Below are 20055 nucleotides of genomic sequence, written 5' to 3'. Positions count from 1 at the left end.
AATCGCTCTGGCCGGTCAGAAGCTTTCCCCACTTACGTGGATTTCTACACACGGCTCCACCCTCCGCACTCGTACATGAACACATGAATTTTTACACACGTACACGTACAAGGCAATGAAGAGATATTACGCGCACACACTTGTGGTCATCAGCCGAAGTAGTGCTCACAATACACACCCATATGACTGAGAAACGCATAAACTACAAATATACACATATATCGCTGGTAACCAAGCAAGAGATTCTAGAAGGCGAAACATCTAGACTTTAGTAGAAATATACGAATGAAGCAACAGAGAGTATAAAGGCAGCGCAACCTGAGTAATCAGGATCAGTTTAATTTGAACACGGTATCAGTTGAGAAGTGAAGTTTAATTGTGAAGTATAATTTCAATATTCCCAAAGTAGTCTAATAAAGACCATTTTACAATACAGAATATGTATTGGAGTGATTTATTCAACAGTTAAGTGATTCGAACGTTAGCAGTAGGTTGCGAATAAGCGGAATTCGTTACAATACAAAAATTTGGTCAATTACTTTGAGTTTTGGTCCTTTTTTCGATGAATTTTGATCCCAAATGAAAACATGGTGTAGCCGTGAAGATTGTGAATGATGACAAAGTGTGATCTCTTATCTGTCAACTGCCTGACAGGCTGTTCAATATGGCTAGTTTTCAGCGTTTTGACAGACTGTTCAATATGGCGGCGCCTATCTTCAGCGGGTGATAGAAAGAGATGCAGAATGAGACAGCGATAGTCAAATACGAATCAGGTGATCCAATGACTTTGGAATTTTGACGTTTATGCAGAAGAGATCAGACTTTGTCATCATTCACAATGGCCGTGAACACGAGCGTGTCGAGTGTTTATCGATACAATTACGGGTCTCCGATACCTGAATAGTCGATGCAAAAGTATCGACTACAAACTTTCTTGGTATCGGAACAAATGTGTGAATACCTAATTGTTTTTACTAGTATCGTTTCATCCCTTAGTCTCCGTATTGGTTTCCATTGTGTACCTATTTGTGTATCATTCTTGTACACTATGCTGGTTTCCTTGTGTAGTTTTAATAATTTTTACCGAAGTAGAAACATTCGCTCAAATGGATACAAGTGATCTATATATCGATTACCTTTGTCGGACCTGTATGATTAAGCTTGAAGCCTTCACGTCTGAAGGCAGCACTGAACCACAGCACCAACCTATCTTTGAAACTATTGAGGAATGCGACGAATTACGAATAGCTGACTTGTTGTCCAGCACAATACCCGAAATAGTGCAAGTGCAGCTAAGTGACGAGCTACCAAAAAAAATTTGTTGTAAATGCTTGCACCAATTGATAAGTGTGTATCGGTTCCAAAAATTGTGCGTGCAATCCGACCATAAGTTGCGAGAAATGGTTTCTAAAAAATTGGATGATTTAAACATGTTGATGGAGGCAGAAATTGGCGATGAAGTATTACCAAACGACACAGATTCATGCCCGTTGAGCAGTTGCCAGCCCAAATGCACTGCTCAAAACTCACATCTTCCAGAAATAGGAACGGCTCTCGAAGGCAGACAGCAGGCAGTGGATTCGGAATCAGCACAATTGAGTACTGCTGAGCATTTACTAAGAAACGAACAATTACTGGATATTTGTGACAATTCACAAGGCGAGTTAAGTGAATTTATCAAAAACGATCCTATTGAAGATGATGAAGAAAATACTGAATATAGCGACACAATCCAAGCGCAAGGCGAGTTATGCAAATTTATCAAAAACGAGCCCATTGAAGATGAAGAAAATACTGAATTTAGCGACACAATCCATTCAACAACCTTTGTAACCAAAGAAGAATTTACTATGGAAAAGCAAAAAGTAACTGTGCCGTAAGTGATTATATTGCTAACTTTTTGTTTTATGTATGCATATCGCGCCTATTAGCTCGTCCCCAGCCAACATAGGATACCATAAGGAGCTGCGTTAGGATACCCAGTGCAATGACCGCATCATCTTAGGGTGGCTAGGAAAATGCTTGATTTGGAGCGTATTCGACATAAAAATAGTCTTTGAAAATGTATGGAAAAAGTGACCCTTTTTTAGAGAGACTTATTCTACTTTGATAGACTAAAATTGAGTGGACTACAAAACTGCATACTTCGAGACTTTCATGCAGATTTTGATACTTCTCAATTATTGAATTTTTTCGAAAACTTTTTTTGGTTCGCGTAGTTTTGGCTAATAATTGAGCAATAACCCCCAAAAGGGCTGGACAAGATTATGTTTGTATTTCTATTTGTCATAGAAGCCGAAAGTCCAAATATCGAAGCCCTACTACATCGCACGTTTAATTGTAAATTGATTCAACTCAAAATTTTGACTTTTTTCGATATACCAACAAAACCAACTAAGAAGATTATGCTGACATTTATAGAATACCCAGAAAGACCAAAATAGGAGACATATACATATGCCTTTCAATCTCAATCATATAATGGAACAATGAAAAAATAAGTTGCGTCCTAGCCTTCCACAACCCAGGCGTAGTTACCCGTCACTTACTCCCAGAGTGACGACGTCTCCCCCGCTTCCCAAGGCAGCCGGTTCTATGTACCACAGCGACTCGGGATTTTTCCCGACCAAGGACTGTCATTTCAGTGTAACCCCATTTAATTTGTTGCGTCCCTCCCACAAATTGTCATCCTCCCAGCAGCTCCTTGCAGCGGGACTGCTCCATATTCTCTTGCTCCGGGAAGGTATCGAATCAAATCCGTGACCGTCTCCTGACCCCGGTCCTGAGAAATGGTTTTGCTGCATCTGCCGGAAAAGAATCTTTTTAGGACGTCATACTCTGTTCAGTGTGTCTCGTGTAACTGATGGTTGTATCGGACAGTTGTTCTGGGCGTGATCCCAAAACCCGACGTCCACGTAACTTTTATAAATCTTTTGTGGCACCTTGCTGTTCACGCCCAAGGGCGTCCCGTAGTCTACGCCTTAGCCCTTTTGGAAGCACACGAGACTGGGGGCAAAAAAGAGCGTCCCTTTTGAAATAGCACTTAAATTAATACTTTTTAAATAATGATAGAATATAGATGTAGCTTGACGTTAATGCAATTTTATAATAAAAACTATGAAAATAAGTTTGCTTTATTGATTTTTGAAACGTTTGCAGCTTATGTTGTTGTTGTTGTAGCAATGCTCGCCCCACCTAATAGCCGCGACCGATCACAAATTGTCATCAATATCCTCTAACGGGAGTCCAAGGAAACTTGCCGTTTCAACAGGGGTGGACCATAAGGAAAGGGGTGTTAGAGGCGTTGGTTCCACATTACAATTAAAGAGATGGTTGGTGTCATGTGGGGACACATTGCAAGCAGGGCATACATTTTGTATGTCGGGGTTGATTCTGGATAGGTAAGAGTTTAACCTGTTACAGTATCCAGAACGAAGTTGAGCAAGAGTGACACGCCTTTCCCTGGGGAGTATGCGTTCCTCTTCTGCGAGTTCTGGATATTTTTCTTCAAGTACTGGATTCACCGGGCAATTCCCGACATAAAGGTCCGACGCCTGTCTATGGAGTTCACCAAGGACCTGCTTGTGTTTTTCCGCTTCATACGGCTGGGTTCTCAGGTGCCGTATTTCCTCAAAATGCTTACGAAGATGACTCCTTAGGCCCCTAGGCGGTGCTGGTTCGTCAATCAGATGTCTGTTGGGATGCCCAGGTTTCTGGGTATTCAACAGAAACTGTTTGGTCAGCATCTCATTTCTCTCCCTGATGGGGAGTATTCTCGCCTCATTATGCATATGGTGTTCTGGGGACATAAGAAGACAGCCCGTGGCGATTCTGAGAGCAGTATTTTGGCAGGCCTGTAGTTTCTTCCAGTGGGTGGTTTTTAGGCTTGGCGACCATATGGGTGACGCGTAGCACGTAATCGGCTGGCTAATTGCTTTGTATGTGGTCAAGAGCGTTTCTTTATCTTTTCCCCAGGTACTGCCAGCAAGGGATTTAAGGATTTTGTTACGGCTCTGAATTCTCGGAACAATTGCGGCTGCGTGCTCACCAAAATGTAGATCCTGATCAAACGTCACACCCAAGGTTTAGGGGTGTAGGACAGTCGGTAGCGTAGTGCCATCGACGTGGATGTTCAAAATGGTCGATATTTGGGACGTCCATGTTGTAAATAAGGTCGCGGAAGATTTAGTCGGTGATAATGCCAGGTTTCGCGAGGCGAAAAAACTGGCGAGATCAGGGGGGGGGGGGGTAGCCGTTTATTTTATTGCATAGCTCATCGATCTTTGGGCCTGGGCCTGTGGCCATTATTGTGCAGTCATCGGCGTAGGAAACGATTGTGACTCCTTCCGGTGGTGAAGGTAGCTTAGATATGTAGAAATTAAACAAAAGCGGGGATAGGACACCACCCTGTGGCACCCCTTGTTTAATTCTCCTTTGTTTTGATGTTTCGTTTCTGAATTGCACCGATGCCTGCCGACCACCCAGGTAATTTGCGGTCCACCTTTTAAGACATGGGGGAAGGGTAGACCCTTCCAGGTCTTCCAGTAACGAGCCATGGTTGACCGTATCAAAAGCTTTTGATAGGTCTAACGCTACGAGTACTGTTCTATGGTGGGGATATTGATTCAAACCGCAATTTATCTGGGTGCTAATGACATTTAGCGCGGAGGTAGTGCTATGGAGTTTTCTGAAGCCATGCTGATGAGGGGCTAGCTGCAAATGTGCTTGGAAATGAGGGAGCAAAATGGCTTCAAGCGTCTTTGCCACTGGCGATAGGAGAGATATCGGACGATATGACTCACCTACGTTAGCTGGTTTCCCAGGCTTTAGTAGCGGGACCACCTTGGCCATTTTCCATTTCTCGGGTATGACAAAGGTGGAAAGAGACAGGTTGAAGACATGCGCTAAATATTTGAAACCCTCTTTCCCTAGGTTTTTAAGCATCGGCATGGCTATGCCGTCTGGGCCCACTGCTTTGGATGGTTTAGCGCGACCAATGGCGTCCTCAACCTCTCTAGCGGTGATGGTAATTGGTGACGCGCTGAGTTTGTGTTTATGTGCACGTCTATTGGCTCTCCGTCTATCTTTGTCGACCGTAGGATGCATTATATATTGTCGGCAGAAAGCTCTCGCGCATTTTTTCGCATCCGACAGCACCTTATCGCCAAAGGCGATGGAAACTTTGTCTTTGTGCTTAGTCGGATTCGATAGGGACTTTACAGTGGACCAAAGTTTACCTACACCGGTAGAGAGGTTACAACCTCTTAGGTGCTCTTCCCATTTCGCCCGCTTGTGTTCGTCCACAAGCGATCTGATGCGTTGGTTTATATCCCTTATTTGGGGGTCGCCTGGATCAAGCTGTCTTATAAGGTCGCGTTCCCTCGCTAAGCTCGCGGCCTCCGCCGGGAAGTGGGGCCGGATTTCGGGAATTCTCCCGGCGGGAATGAAATGTGCCGAGGCGGATTCAATGACCTTACGGAAGGCACGCTCCCCTTAGCGGGCATCAGTCGGGATAGGGAGGGCAGCAAAGCTGCTGTCTGTTGCAGATTTATATTCTTCCCACTTTCCTTTTTTGAAGTTTATGAAAGTGCGTTTTTCGGTGACGATGAAGTCGGCGGTACGCTCGAACGAAATAAGTATGGGCAGGTGGTCGGATGCCAATGTTACCATCGGCTGCCAGTTGACGCAGTTTACGAGTTCTGCGCTCACGATTGAGATATCTGGCGAGCTATGCCAGCTTCCTACCATACGTGTGGGGCGTCTCCGTTAATTGTGCAGAACGTCGTTTCGTCTATTTGATCCGCCAACATCTCACCCCTACTGTCCGCCCGCAAGTTTGAATGCCATAGGTCGTGATGGGCATTGAAATCGCCTAAGATAATGCGATTGTTGCCAGTGAGTAAGGCCTCGATATTAGGGCGGTATCCACTGGGGCAACAGGTGACAGGAGGGATGTAGATGTTGATGATTTCTAGATTTGCATCGCCTGACCGGACAGATAGGCCTTGACGTTCTAAGACATTGTCACTGCGGTCGATGCCAGGATCAAATATATGATATTGCACAGAGTGGTGTATAATAAACGCGAGGCCGCCTCCATTTCCGCTCTCGCGGTCTTTCCTGTGGACATTATAACCAGAGCAGGTCTGCAATGCAGATCTTGCTGTGAGTTTAGTCTCTTGAATCGCAGCAATGCGGATGTTGTGCCGCTTCATGAAATCGACTATCTCCGTAATCTTCCCAGTTAGTCCATTACAGTTGAACTGCAGAATTCTGAAGTGCATGAGGGGTGACGCCGCCACTCTAGGGGTAAGTGAGGGGTGACTACGCCTAGGTTGTGGAAGGCCAGGACGCAATTGCTGTTGTGGCCTTGGGACTGGGCGCCCTTGGGCAAGCATTGGGGTACCCGGATGATTTGGGTTTGCGACCTGGCAACATGGCGCGATGAAACCCGTCGAGGGGTTGCCGTCGCGGAGACCAGAACATCTAGGAAAGTGGCACCACCCAAGGCAGGAGCTGCATTGAGCGGATGTCGCAAACCTATATATTCTGTGCTGGCAGACGGTGCAAACGGAGGCAGGGACTAAGAGTCTGTTTCCCTGACCTGCACGATTGCTGCCAGAAAAGAGGGGAGGAGAAGAAGACGGGGGCAAGGGCTGATGCTCAGCATTGCTACCAGCTCTACTACGAAGGTAGTAGTTATGAGTGGTATCAGCTGTTTGAGTTGTTGGCGCCGTGGGGCGCGAGCAGCAGCGGGTACTTGTTGTGGCTTGCTGAGCAGCGAAGCTGCTGGAAGGTAGTGGGGATACGCTTAGGCGTAGACTACGGGATGCCCTTGGGCGTGAGCAGCAAGGAGCCACAAAAGATTTATAAAAGTTACGTGGACGTCGGGTTTTGGGATCAAGCCCAGAACAACCTGTCCGATGCAACCATCCCTTGCACGAGACACACTGAACAGAGTATGACCGCCCTAAAAAGATTCTTTTCTGGCAAATGCAGCAAAACCATTTCTCAGGACCGGGGTGAGGAGACGGACCCGGATTGGGTTCGATACCTTCCCGGAGTAAGAGAATATGTAGCAGTCCTGCTGCAAGGAGCTGCTGGGAGGATGACAATTTGTGGGAGGGACGAAACAAATTAAATGGGGTCACACTGAAATGACAGTCCTTGGTCGGGAAAAATCCCGAGTCGCTCCGGTACGTAGAACCGACTGCCTTGGGAAGCGTTTGCAGCTTATCGATTTTTCTGGTAATACAGAGGTCGGCTGCTAAAACTCTGCCAAAAATGTCGTAAAAATGTTTCAAAAGACGTGTTTTGATATCGATATCAATAACCTGAAAGTAAAGACTTTACTCATGTCAAAAGATGTTTGCAAAAAAAAAATTATTTAAATTTTATGCTGAAATGGTTCTGCGACAAGACTATGGATCGTACTCCTGGTCTTGCAGCGGTTGAGGGTCATTGTTCGGATTTATATGCCGAGGCCAAAACGTGTCTTTTGAACATGTCCCTGATAGTTTTGAACGGGTATTAGCAGTCTAGCCCTGTCCTGTAGTATAACTTACTTAATTGGAGCTTAACCGTTTAAACGGTTATGACCATCCAACAAGGTGCGCCAGCTGCTTCTTCGCTCTGCCAGCTGTTGCCAATTGGTCACACCAAAGGAGTTTAAATCGTTTTCCAACTGGTGCTTCCTGCGGAGTGGTGGAAAAATTTAACAACATACAAGACGAACAAGACGACAGTTCTGAATTTCTGTCTTTATCCCGTAAACCTGAGAAGTTTCCGCTGTGAGAAGATTCATTGTTGGTCACCCAGCATTATAATTCGACGCTCCGGCCACCTGTAGGCAGTGGTTCGCAGCCAAAGGGATCATCGGTCACCAAACTACACATCAATCCAAGCCTTCGCTGGCAGTACAGATTTTAAGTGAGGTGCTACAAATTTTCCATTATTCCACAATGCCCTGTACAGGCATGTGCATGGAGAGCGTTGTTTTAAACAACATTACAACCACATTACATAGCATACATGGTTTTTGCTTTTGTCTTAACGATAAAAGATATTCCCGAAGGTTTTGGGTAACGTTAATGGTGTTGATAGTCCTTTTCCGGGTATATATCCGGCACGTTCCGGCTAGTGTCATTAAGGTATTAGCAGGAGTATCTCGAAGACGAATTGATGTGACCAAGTTCAGCCTTCTAGGTTATACCATCCCCTCCACACAAGCTTCTGATAGACATTCATCTGGAATGACCATCATGTGTGGATGACGTGTACATTAATCGGTTTACTATACAAAAGTGTAATATAATGCGCCCACCTCTCAATTCATTACCCGTTCACAGGAACATTGACGGCAACGAAAAATCGGTTGACCAAAGACCAGTGTAACGCTAGACATCTCTGAGGCTGACGGTCCATCAGCTATATTCATCAATAGTGACATACTTACCAATCTCAAGAAACCCGCAATTGGTTACTAAGGACTCGTATAAAACCAACAATCAAATTTAAATACGATCAGAAAATAACAGTTTCTACTGATTATATTTAAAAAAGAGATATTAAGGATCACATCCACAATCACAGGGCAAGGCTGTTTAGCCTACATACTGAAGGTATGGAAATCCCTTCAACGCTAGCTGTAGTGAGGACGGTTGAGCGGAAAAGGGCACCCATATTCCCTGCGAGAGCTTAGCTCCATGGAGCATTACGTCCCGAACATAGGCCAGTTTTGTGCTATCCGATTTAAGGGTGGTATCAAAATGCAAAATAAAGAACATCAGGTTTGAACACCTATTATTTGAGGTCATGCATTTAAATTTCCGCTTCATTGACGGGAATGATGCCACCGCCCGACTGGTTATTGTCTTCGTCACGGAAAATGCTGACAATATGCCATCCAATACGCGCGATAAATGAAGCAAAGTAAACGCGTCACCACCAAATACGGAAGAGAGAAGGGGCTCCGAAGCGTCTGGAAAGTACAAGTTTTGCCCACGCCGTGATATATGTAAGACGTCCTTGGCGACGTGAACGCCACGATATGAAAACAAAGTGCATTTGGCTCCGTATTTGCAATTCTCAGCCTGCACAACGAAGCTTCACGTAATGCATTGGCAACCACATCTGAACATGAAATATCCGTCCTTCTATCGTCAGAAAACCTACAGGAAACCTGCAGAAATATATTTAAAGCATTTGTTATCGATTTTATATTAATATTGCTACATCTTACTATCATTTAATGCCGAAAATATGCTAGTTTTAATAATTTGGTAGTGCCATGTAATTTTGGAAAGCCATGCTGACTGCAAGACGCGAATTTGCAGTGAAATAGGAAGCAGAATGGCTTCAAGTGTCTTGGCTACGGGCGATAGGAGAGATATGGACCGATAAGAACCTCTTATGTTAGCTGGTTTCCCAGGCTTTAATAGCGGCACCACCCTGGCCATTTACGATTTTGCGGGGATGACGAAGGTGGACAGGGACAAGTTGAAGGCATACGCTAGATAATTAAATCCCTCTTTGCCTAGGTTTTTAAGCATCGGCTAAGCGTCTTCAACCTTCATGACCTCTGGTGGTCATGGTAATTGGACACGCTGTGTTTATGCTTGTGTGAGCATCTCTTGGCCCGCCGTTTGACTTTGTCAACAGAAGAATGCGTTACATATTGTCGGCAAAAAGCGCTCACGCTTTTTTTCGCATCCGGCAGCACTTTATCGCCAAAGGCGATGGAAATTTTGTCATTGTGCTTAGTTGTGTTCGATAGGGACTTTAATCAAATTTCCAATTTAAAAAATACAAAAACGTCTGATAAAATCTTTGGCGGTTAAGGAATAGGTCTAATGACAGCTGGTATGTCTAATTCTTTTGAGTTTTTCTGTCATAATAAAGCATAATAATTTAATAAAAAAAATTTAAATTCACTAAAATTTAAAAATGTATAAAATAAAATAATATATTTTTAACTAGCGAGGCAGGCTCATTTGCCTTTATAAAAACTCGATTTTCAAAGGGTTTTATTTAATATATCTGTTTTTTTTTTAATTTTGCTCAGCTTATCCAATCTTTCCAGATCGTTCTTCGTTGGTTTAAACTTATCTAGTGACGCCCTTCATATATAGAAGTTAGTCGCGGTTTTGTATAAATATATTTGCAGGTATGCATTCTTGTTAATATCAGCAGGGTTGCATTTGCTGGGATGTACTTTACAATTCGGCCAATTCTGACAAAGGATGGACCTCGATCCCCAACGGATCACATTCTGGTTCATCAGCAGACTCTGCCGGTGGTTGCAGCCATTTTCGAATTCGATGTGCTTCAACTATCCCATCGTATGGGAGTTGAGTCAGTTGGCAGTTATTTATATCTCTAATTACATATCTATCGTTTCCCAGTGGTTTGTGAATCACATATGGACCTTTATATCGTGGTATCAGTTTGTTGTTAACTCCACCGGTTGTATCGACATTTCTTATGACAACGTATTCACCTACACTATAAGTCTTAGTCGTGTGGTGAGTTTTGGAAGATCGCTTGCTATCGTACTTTTGTTTCGCTGTAATAAACTCGGAAGCCTCCATGCGTATTTTCTCCAAATCTCGTTCCTCATCGTGACCTACTTTGTCTTCAAAGAACTCAGTGAACTCGTCCACTATGCCACATCTTTGTTCGACACCAAACAAAAGTCTGCTTGGTGGGTGACGACAAGTACTATGTTTAGAATTGTTAATGGCGTATTCTACCTCAAGTAATTTTCTAACCCAGTCATCATGGTTCACTTCATCCGTCATCTTTCCTGACATGGTTTTCAACACCCTATTTACCCTCTCAGCCTGGCCGTTGGCTTGCGGAGACGCAACGGCAATCTTTGTGTGGCATATATTATTCTTCATGAGAAAGGAACCAAACTCCAAGGAAGTGAAGCATGTTCCCCTATCACTTATGATCCGCCTTGGTCTACTATAATAGTTAAAATATTTTTCGAGGCAAGCGCTAACCTCTCGTGTGCTGGTGGAGTTAGTCGGATAAAATTTGACAAATTTCGTAAAGGCGTCAATAACTACAAGAATATGCTTTCGCTTTGACTTAAGGGATGGTAGCGGTCCAAAGTGGTCAATATGGATAGTGTCGAATGGGATCAAAGTTTTAGGAATGGGGTACAAAGTCCTCTCCCTGGCATGAGGGGGGTTCGCATACATAATACACTTCAGACAGTTCGCAATAAACTTTTCCACTTTCGTCTTCATATTTGGGAACCAGTAATAGAGGCACAGCTTATTCACCGCTTTGTCTACTGACAGGTGACCTAACTTCTCATGAATCGCACGTATAACGTTCTGTTCCATCTCGCTGGGTACATAAAGGGCCTTTTTGTCATTTAATTTCGTCTTGTACACAACTCCGTCTACCAACTCGTACTTACTTAAATCTTCTTTCTCCAATCGACTTCGTATTACCTTGATGTTCTCATCCCGCTCCTGAGCAACCTGCAGCTGGAAATCTACATCACTTGTATTTATAATTACAGCAATCTCCCTTCTGCTCAATGCATCCACATGGCCCATGGAGGCCCCTTTCCTATGCCGTATACTATAGTTATAGTTTTGAAGCTCAAGGGCTCACCTAGCTATTCGAGAGTTAAGTTGCCTTCTCTCTAGGGTCATCGTCAAGGAATTGCAATCTGTTATTATAGTAAACGGTATACCCTCCAAGTAGGGTCTGAACCTCCTAAGGGCGTATATTATCGAGAGGGTTTCAAGTTCAAAACTTTGGTATATGGATTCAGCACCCGAAGAGGTTTTGGAAAAATAAGATATGGGGTGGAATTTGTTGTCCTCCTGTCGCTGCAGAAGAACGGCTTCTAACCCGATGCTACTAGCATCGCAGTGGAGTTCAGATACCCGTTTCGGATTATATATAGCCAGGACTGGGCTCTTCACAAGCCTGGACTTAAGTTCGTAAAAGGCCTCAGTGCATTTGTCAAAATCAAAATTCGAATTCCTCCTAACCAGATTCTGCAGGGGTTTAGCGATCTGAGAGAAAGACGGTAAAAGCCGTCGGAAGTACGAAAACAGGCCAAGGCACGATTGAAGTTGTTTTGTGTTGGTTGGTATCGGAAAATTCTGTATACTTTTCATGTGGAAGGTATTCGGCAAGATTCCAGATCGGGTCACCATATACCCTAAATAGTCGATTTCGCCATAACAGAACTTACATTTTTCCAAGTTAAGCTTCAAGCTTCGAAGGGAAAGTCGTTTTAATACTAGCTGCAGTAAATTTTTATGTTGGTCGAAATTTTCAGTGGCGACAACAATGTCATCCATGTAAATAATGATTTTCCTATCGTCAATCAAATCTCCGAAAATATTATTAATGAAGCGCTGGAATACAGCAGGAGCATTTTTCAAACCGAAAGGCATTTTGAGATATTCGTATTGACCGTTAGGAGTTACAAACGCTGTGAATTTGATCGACTCCGGAGCCATTTGCACTTGGTGGAACCCACTCTTCAGATCCAGCACCGAGAAAAACTTCGTATCTTCTAGATATTCGATACAGTCTTCAATCAGAGGTAAGGGATAATTGTCTCTGGCGGTTATCTTATTTAATGCCCGATAATCTACGCACATTCGTGTTTGACCACTTTTCTTTTTCACCAATACAATAGCGGATGCATATGGAGAATCGCTGGGCCGTATTACCCCGTCTTGTCTAAGTTCCTCGATAATTGTCTGTACTTGTGCACGCTCAGCATACAGAGTCTGCGGGGAGCGCAATGGAAAGGAACGTCGTTAGTTAAGTGTATCTTCATTTCATACTTATATGGTTCGGGCTTTATGTCAGGGTTTAGGTAAGCTAAATTAACAAGTCGACTTAACTCATCGCGCTGTGTACTAGACAGTTTTGGATTTATGTCGATGTGAACTGCGTCACAAGAAACGTCGATACTGAATACGTCAGGAACGTCAACATCACTAGAATTTTCAAAATCTCGAGATTCATCATCATCATATTTGTGTTTAAGTTTTCTAATAAGTCTAATTGGCTTTACAACGGCAACGTCTGCTTTAGATCCACTTACAATTTGCCTTAACATAGTATTGTCTTTCCTTAACATAGTATCGTCTTTGTTTCTTAACTCTAGCAATTTCTCCTTAGAATATTTCCTAACAATACTTTTAAAATGAATATTAAATATTTGGAGAGTCACGTCCCAATATAAGAGGTATATTCGTGATATTATTTGGTAATATATTCAATTCAATTTCATTTATTTTATTTTTAAATTCAATCTCACATTTAATTTTATTGAAAATTAATAAGTTTTCCCCTCCAATCCCCTTGTATTGGGTGATTGATCCATTGGTTTGGTCAGCTACAAATTCTTTTGGGACCAGTCACGCCTTCACAAAGCAAACCGGGCTGCCGGTGTCAAAAAGAGAAAATACATTACTAAATAATGTTTTCCTGTCTAACTTAAATGCTAAAATTACGTAATTAAATGCTCCTAAAGCGTCATCATATTCGGCATCATCAGATACGAAAGCCACATCCTCCCGAGGTTTGAGCACTTTCGCTGGATTTGGACATGGCCGATGGTCGTGCCCCATTCGCCAACACCGAAAGCATGATCCATCTGGGCGCAGCGGGTATGGACAGCTGGGCTTCATGTGCCCGGTACGCGAACAATTAAAGCATAGGATTTGTTCGTTTCTTGATTTGCCACCAGTAGACTTCTGATTTGTTGTCGGCTATTTTGCGGCTGATGACAGTCTCGGGTTCGCCCCCATTACGTTATTTAAAAGGAATTTGTTTTGATGTTGTTGAGGCGGTTTGCTTTACGCAGTGGACTGTACGCGGGTAGCGGCTTACCAAATTCCAAAGAATAAATAATGCTGGACACACTTAATGTACATTTAATTGTACTACTTAATATTTATTTAGCTTTTATAATTTTTGGTAGAGCACAGAATATTTGTGGCGGTAGTTGCACGGAAAAATAGTAAGTAAGTAAAAAGTATGACAACGAACAAAGATATAAGCAAATGTCAAACATATGTTTCGTGCTTGCGCATTAACCCCTGTAGGAACTAAAATATAACATTATAGATATGCAATTATGAACTCAACATACCGCCGCCCTTGAACTATCGAAGAAATATGATAAGTTCAAAATTAATCTTATCTTAGTTTACAAAGAGCATTAGAAATTCAATTAAACTAATAAACAGCGAAATTGCAAATTCATCATCTCGGCTTCCCTTGAGCGTGTCATCGTGGGTATCCTATTTGCTTGGTTCTTCCTTGAAAGGTAAAGTTATTATTAGTTTAAATATTTTTTACCAGTAGCTTTCAAATGCGAAATACATATAATATGTATACGTTTATGAACTGATGTGAAAACCAGTCTGTGAGCAGGTGTACTGTATAAAAATAAAATTTGTTGCAGAATTTGTATATTATTGTTGATGTGTTGCAACAGGCTTGTCACAAAATAGGTCTCCCTTGGCAGGTAGCAGGCATAGCTTAGCGATCGGCCGCACTATTTCTCCATTTGCTGTCTTCAGAGTAACTACTCGAACTTGGCCGTCAGCACCGGGATGGCACTGTGTTACTCGACCAAGTGTCCACTTACTAGGAGGTGTGGACTCGGTGCACACAGTTACGATGTCTCCTTGTAGGTTAGGTAAAGACCGAAACCATTTCGTGCGCCGTTGCAAGCTGATAAGATATTCGTTGTGCCAGCGCCGCCAGAAGTGCTGCCTCATAGCAGAGATTAGCTGCCATCTTTGTTGTACACTTCCAGAGAACCCTTGACCCTCAGGCTCTGGAAGTGATTTTAGTGGTTCCCCCACAAGCAAGTGTCCGGGCGTAAGGACTTCCAAGTTGGTAGGATGAGTAGAGTTTTCACAAAGAGGGCAAGAATTTACGCATGCCTCGACTTCTGTTAAAGGCGTACTGAATTCTTCATACGATAATAAATTGTCACCCAAAACGCGCTTCAAATGATATTTTATCCGTTTGATCCCAGTCTCCCAGTAGCCACCCATATGTGGAGCGTTGGGTGGATTGAATCGCCATTCAATGGCTGAACTTGCAAAAAATGTTTGTATCTTGTCGTCTTTCATGCACGACTCGTATTGTTTACGTAACTCCTTTTCAGCACCGACAAAATTCGTACCGTTGTCGAAGAGCATAACTTAACAAAGCCCTCGGCGGTTGACAAACCTCTTTAGAGCGTTGAGAAAAGACGAACTGGAAAGATCCCCGACGAGCTCGAGGTGCATTGCGCCAGTTGCCATACAAATAAATGAGGAGATATACCCCTTGGTGGGTTTTGCCCCCCTCCCATGCGTAAATTTGATCAAATAAGGGCCTGCGAAATCTACAGCGGTATGCGTGAAACAGCGGACGTACGTCGTCCGCACCGAAGGAAGATCGCCCATTGATTGGGTAGCGAGACTTCGGTTTAGGCGAGTGCATTTGACGCACACTTCGCAGCGGAATAGGTTTATTTTTTGCACACAGGGCAATTTCATTCCCAAAATAAAGTTGTTGCGTATATTTGATTAAACGATGTTCTGCCTCTGATACTTCGTAGCAAGTCGGAGGCCCACTCAGTTTCATGACGTGTAGCTTGTTTGCGCGTGAATTGCCAATAAATCTCAAAACATAAGCCATGATTCTGAGAAGCTTCGAAAACGATGAATATTTCGTGAGTATCGTCCATTGAGTAATGGGGTTTAAAACGTGAGATTGCACCTTCTTTCGTAAAACTATGTCAGTCGTATGCAGCTTCGAAGAAGTTTGGGTTTGAAACGATTCTGCCACCTTCAAAAAGTCTGGTCCAGGCCACCAAAGCTCGTGACCCAAGAGATCGACCGGTGAGATGCCTCTTGAAGCGCAATCCGCGGGATTTCGTTCCGAGCGCACATGATTCCAACAATCAGGTGCGAGAGTCTCTTGTATATCTGCGACGCGATTGGCAACAAACGTTTCCCACTGACTCAGATGAGATTGCAACCATGCTAGCGTTATCGTCGAATCGGTCCACGCAAAAAGGGGATATGATGTGTTGTTCCAACTACTCAATACGCTTCTTACTAACTTCGCCGCGAGGTGAGCACCACACAATTCCAATCGCGGTAACGTGGTCGTTTTGATAGGCGCCATCTTAGTCTTTGAGGAGATTAGTGCCACAGTGACTCGACCATCGTTGTAGACAGTTCGCGCGTACAATACAGCGGCATATGCTCGCTCTGACGCATCAGAAAAGACGTGCAGTTCGGTAAAGGATTCATTTACTCCAGAGCCGGTCCAGCGGTCAACTCTCACATTGGCTAGCCATTCTAATTGTGAACGATGTTCCTTCCAAGGTCTTGCTATTTCATGTGGTACCAAGTCGTCCCAACCAACTTCAGCGCGCCATATGTCTTGGAACCACATCTTCGATTTGACTATCACCGGAGCCAGTAACCCGAGAGGGTCGAATAATGTGCTAGCGTCAGCAAGGAATGCTCTCTTTGTTAAAGCGATAGGAGGGTTTCGTAAATTAACTGCGAACATAATGTAGTCTTCCTCAGTATTCCAAACGATTCCCAATGCATTGACGTTTTTGTCATCGACGATATAATGCGAAATAGACTGAGGTATGTTTGAAATACTCTCCCTAACCTCCGCGCAGTTCGTGGCCCATTTCCGCAGCTCGAAACCACCCTCTTGAAGAATTGTAGATACGTTCTGATGTATGGCCTTTAAGTCATCACTGCAGGATGCACCTGTCAGCAGATCATCCATGTAGAAATCCGGCGTAATTGCAGAAATGGCTGGGTTGCATGGGTTGGCCGAATCCTTAGCTGTCTGCTGTAACGATCTTACGGCTAAGTGAGATGCAGCCGCAACACCATATGTTACACGCATCATCCGATAATCCCTTATAGGCGAGTTGGAATCGAAGCACCACACAATGCGCTGAAGGTCTACGTGCTTCTTATCGACGCAAACTTGGCGGTACATTTTTGCTATGTCCGCAGTAATTGAATAACGGTGCATTCTAAATCGCATCAATATCGAAACCAGATCTTGCTGAAGTTGTGGCCCGACATACAATGCGTCATTCAAAGAATTGCCAAATGAAGTCTTGGCAGACGCGTTGAAAATAACCCTCAATTTCGTGGTGATGCTAGATTCCTTTAAGACGGGATGGTGCGGCATGTAGTATGCATCCTTGGCGGGTTCGGGCGCAACTTCCATATGATTCATTTCAAGCAACTCGGTCATAAATTCGTTGTAGCGCAGTCGTAAAGAGTTATCTTTGGAAAACCTACGCTCGATTCGCAACAGATCGCGAATGGCGAATTCTCGCGATTCGCCCAGTATAACATTGGGTTTAAGCGGTAGTTCAACTACAAACCTCCCATCAGGAGTGCGGTGGTGCATGGTTTCAGAATGCTCTTCACAGATGCGTTCTTCGTGCGTGAAATACGATTTGCGTGGCGATTGTTCAAGCTCCCACAACCTAGTTGGCGCAGTGCTGCGACTAGATTTATCTCGCGCGTGTCCTATCTAGGCTACTGAACAACGTCCATCCAAAGACCGTTTTCTGTGCCATTGATTTGCCGGGTGGACCCTTGCGAAGCTCCTCGCAGATCAATTCATCCATATGATCCATCCCAATTAAGACGTCAATGCGGCCAGGCTTCATATATTGAGGATCAGCTAAGAAGATATCTTGAATGTGCGACCAATTGGTGATATTAATTGGATGTGTTGGCAGCTCAGATGGAATTTTGGGTAAAATTAAAGCGTTGATAGCATAACATTCATTAGAATAATGAGAAGCAAGGGATACAGCAGTTTCGCCCCTGCAGCGACCACTTTGAGCTGAACCGATACCAGTTACCGTTACGTTCGAAGATATGTGTGGTAACCCCAAGCGTTGTACGCATTACGCTGTAACAAAGGATGCGTGCGATCCGGTATCAAACAAAAGGCGAGCGGTTTGCCAACGATCTGCGCTATCCCGAACTCTAACTAGAGCGGTAGCTAAGAGGACTGTTTTCGGCGGAGTAGGTAGCGGATGAGAACTCATGCAGGACGAAACACAAGGAGCAACAGTATTATTAGCTATTTCTGCGTTGAGAAATTGGCGTAAAGGAGTGTTGACAAGAGCGGTATTTGCGGCGGTACGGTTAGCTTCGGGCGAACCTAGAGCATTATGAAGCAGAGTGTGGTGACGTTGATGGCATACGCGACATGTGGACGAGCTATTACAATTATTTTTGTAATGCCCCGTACTAAGGCAGTTTGTGCATGCTTTAGTATCTTTGATGAACTTGGATTTAACTGATGAGTCCAAATTCCGAAACGTTTCGCAAGCGTAAATTTTGTGTGAAGCGTTGCAATACGTACAACGCGCGTGATGTGGCTTTGATAGCGTGTGGAGCGACTTGGTTGCTTTGCAGACAGTTTTTGGCTTGGCTGCCGACGATTGAGTTGCTGGTGTGATGAACATCGATAAAGAACGACACCTCACTTCTAGAAATGTCGTAAGCTGCTCGAAAGTAGGAGGCTCATCGCTGATGAGCGACAACTCCCATTGCTCGCGCCTCTCAAACGCAACAACTTCGTAAACTAACCAAGCATCCCAAAAGTTTATAGGACCCCTAATGCTTTGAGTCCTCGTATATGCTGCTGAAACGCGTTGAGAACGCTCTTGATGGAGTCGGCGGTGTCGTTTGTACTTTGGGAATCTGTGATATTGCCCTGAGATGTGCGTCGACCATAACTTGCATTACTTTATAACGCGATTTAAGAAGTTCCCACGCCTCTATATAATTCGCATCGTTTATCTTAAACCCACTGACTACACTAAGAGCATCCCCCTTTAAGCAGGTACGTAGATAATGGAGTTTTTGAGCGCCCGACAAGGAAGCGTTGACATCCACCAACGAGGTAAAGGCATCATAAAAAGCGACCCATTCTGTGGAATCACCCGCGAAAGGTGGGAGATGCATTTTTGGCAAACGAATCGATGCTGATACATGAGCATTTTCTGGTGCATGTGTAGGTTGATTTGGTGAGCTAACGCGGAATTTCTGAAATCCTAAAGTTTGCCAAGGCTGTAGCATAATAAGTCTCTGCCTGTATGCGTACTTCTTCTTCTACCGCGACATTTTCGACTCCGCAAGACTTTTCAACTTCGTCTTGTTCTGAATTGAAGCGCACTCATTGTTCGTTAAGGAGCACCAAATAACTTTCGACATTATCAATGTCCAACAAAAATGCCTCGTCGTTGCTCTACCATATACCTTTTAATTGCATTAAGTGCAGAGTCACGGGGTTTCACATGTGTCGACATGTTGCAGGTTATTTTTTCAAGGTTATGTAAGTGCAAGTTAGTTTAAAAATTTTAAGTATGTATGTATGAAAAATACAGCGTAGAATTAAAATATGTAACGATAGTTTTATTGGTTGCAATAAATTCGCAGAATTATAAGAAGGAAATATGTTTTAATACATACGGTTTGTTGTTATAGTTGTAATATGCGGTACCAGCAGCTTAGCTAGTTAGCGAAATATTCTGGCAATTATGTTGAAAATGCGGTGTCTCAAATTTGCAGGTTATGGTTGCTATGATTTCTTCAGATTTGGAAGTAAATGCGGACAATGCGTTGCTTCAAATTTGAGGGTTATGGTTGCGATGTATTTTCCTCAGCTTTTGAAGCAAATGCAATATAATGCGGTGCGAGATATCCGGCGCGGAAGGATCAAAAAGATGTTTAGGCGGTTTGCTTTACGCAGTGGACTGTATGCGGGTAGCGGCTTACCAAATTCCAAAGAATAAATAATGCTGGACACACTTAATGTACATTTAATTGTACTACCTAATATTTATTTTGCTTTTATAATTTTTGGTAGAGCACAGAATATTTGTGGCGGTAGTTGCACGGAAAAATAGTAAGTAAGTAAAAAGTATGACAACGAACAAAGATATAAGCAAATGTCAAACATATGTTTCGTGCTTGCGCATTAACCCCTGTAGGA

At 43.5% G+C, this 20055-nt stretch overlaps 2 protein-coding genes and 1 long non-coding RNA gene across 3 annotated transcripts in view; 2 read left to right on the top strand and 1 right to left on the bottom strand.

Moving 5' to 3' along the window:
- Positions 1-20055, top strand: part of LOC137248420 (zinc finger protein 729-like) — a 417415-nt gene that overhangs the window by 151532 nt on the left and 245828 nt on the right. The gene's annotated exons all lie outside the window — the stretch shown is intronic.
- On the top strand, positions 974-12872 carry LOC137249209 (uncharacterized). Its single transcript, XM_067780515.1, has 3 exons — positions 974-1876; positions 12311-12580; positions 12677-12872. The coding sequence occupies exons 1-2, from the start codon at positions 1107-1109 to the stop codon at positions 12552-12554; spliced, it is 1014 nt and encodes a 337-aa protein (XP_067636616.1). The 5' UTR covers positions 974-1106; the 3' UTR covers positions 12555-12580; positions 12677-12872.
- LOC137249217 (uncharacterized) lies at positions 13042-19916 on the bottom strand. The gene is made up of 3 exons (XR_010952292.1): positions 19533-19916; positions 13503-14312; positions 13042-13431 (listed from the first exon to the last, which is right to left on the bottom strand). It is a non-coding gene; the product is annotated as an uncharacterized lncRNA (long non-coding RNA).

This window comes from Eurosta solidaginis, chromosome 4 (genome assembly GCF_040869045.1).
Source record: "Eurosta solidaginis isolate ZX-2024a chromosome 4, ASM4086904v1, whole genome shotgun sequence".
In the NCBI taxonomy this organism is placed as follows: Eukaryota; Metazoa; Arthropoda; class Insecta; order Diptera; family Tephritidae; genus Eurosta; species Eurosta solidaginis.
This window is presented reverse-complemented; position numbering and strand designations above follow the sequence as displayed.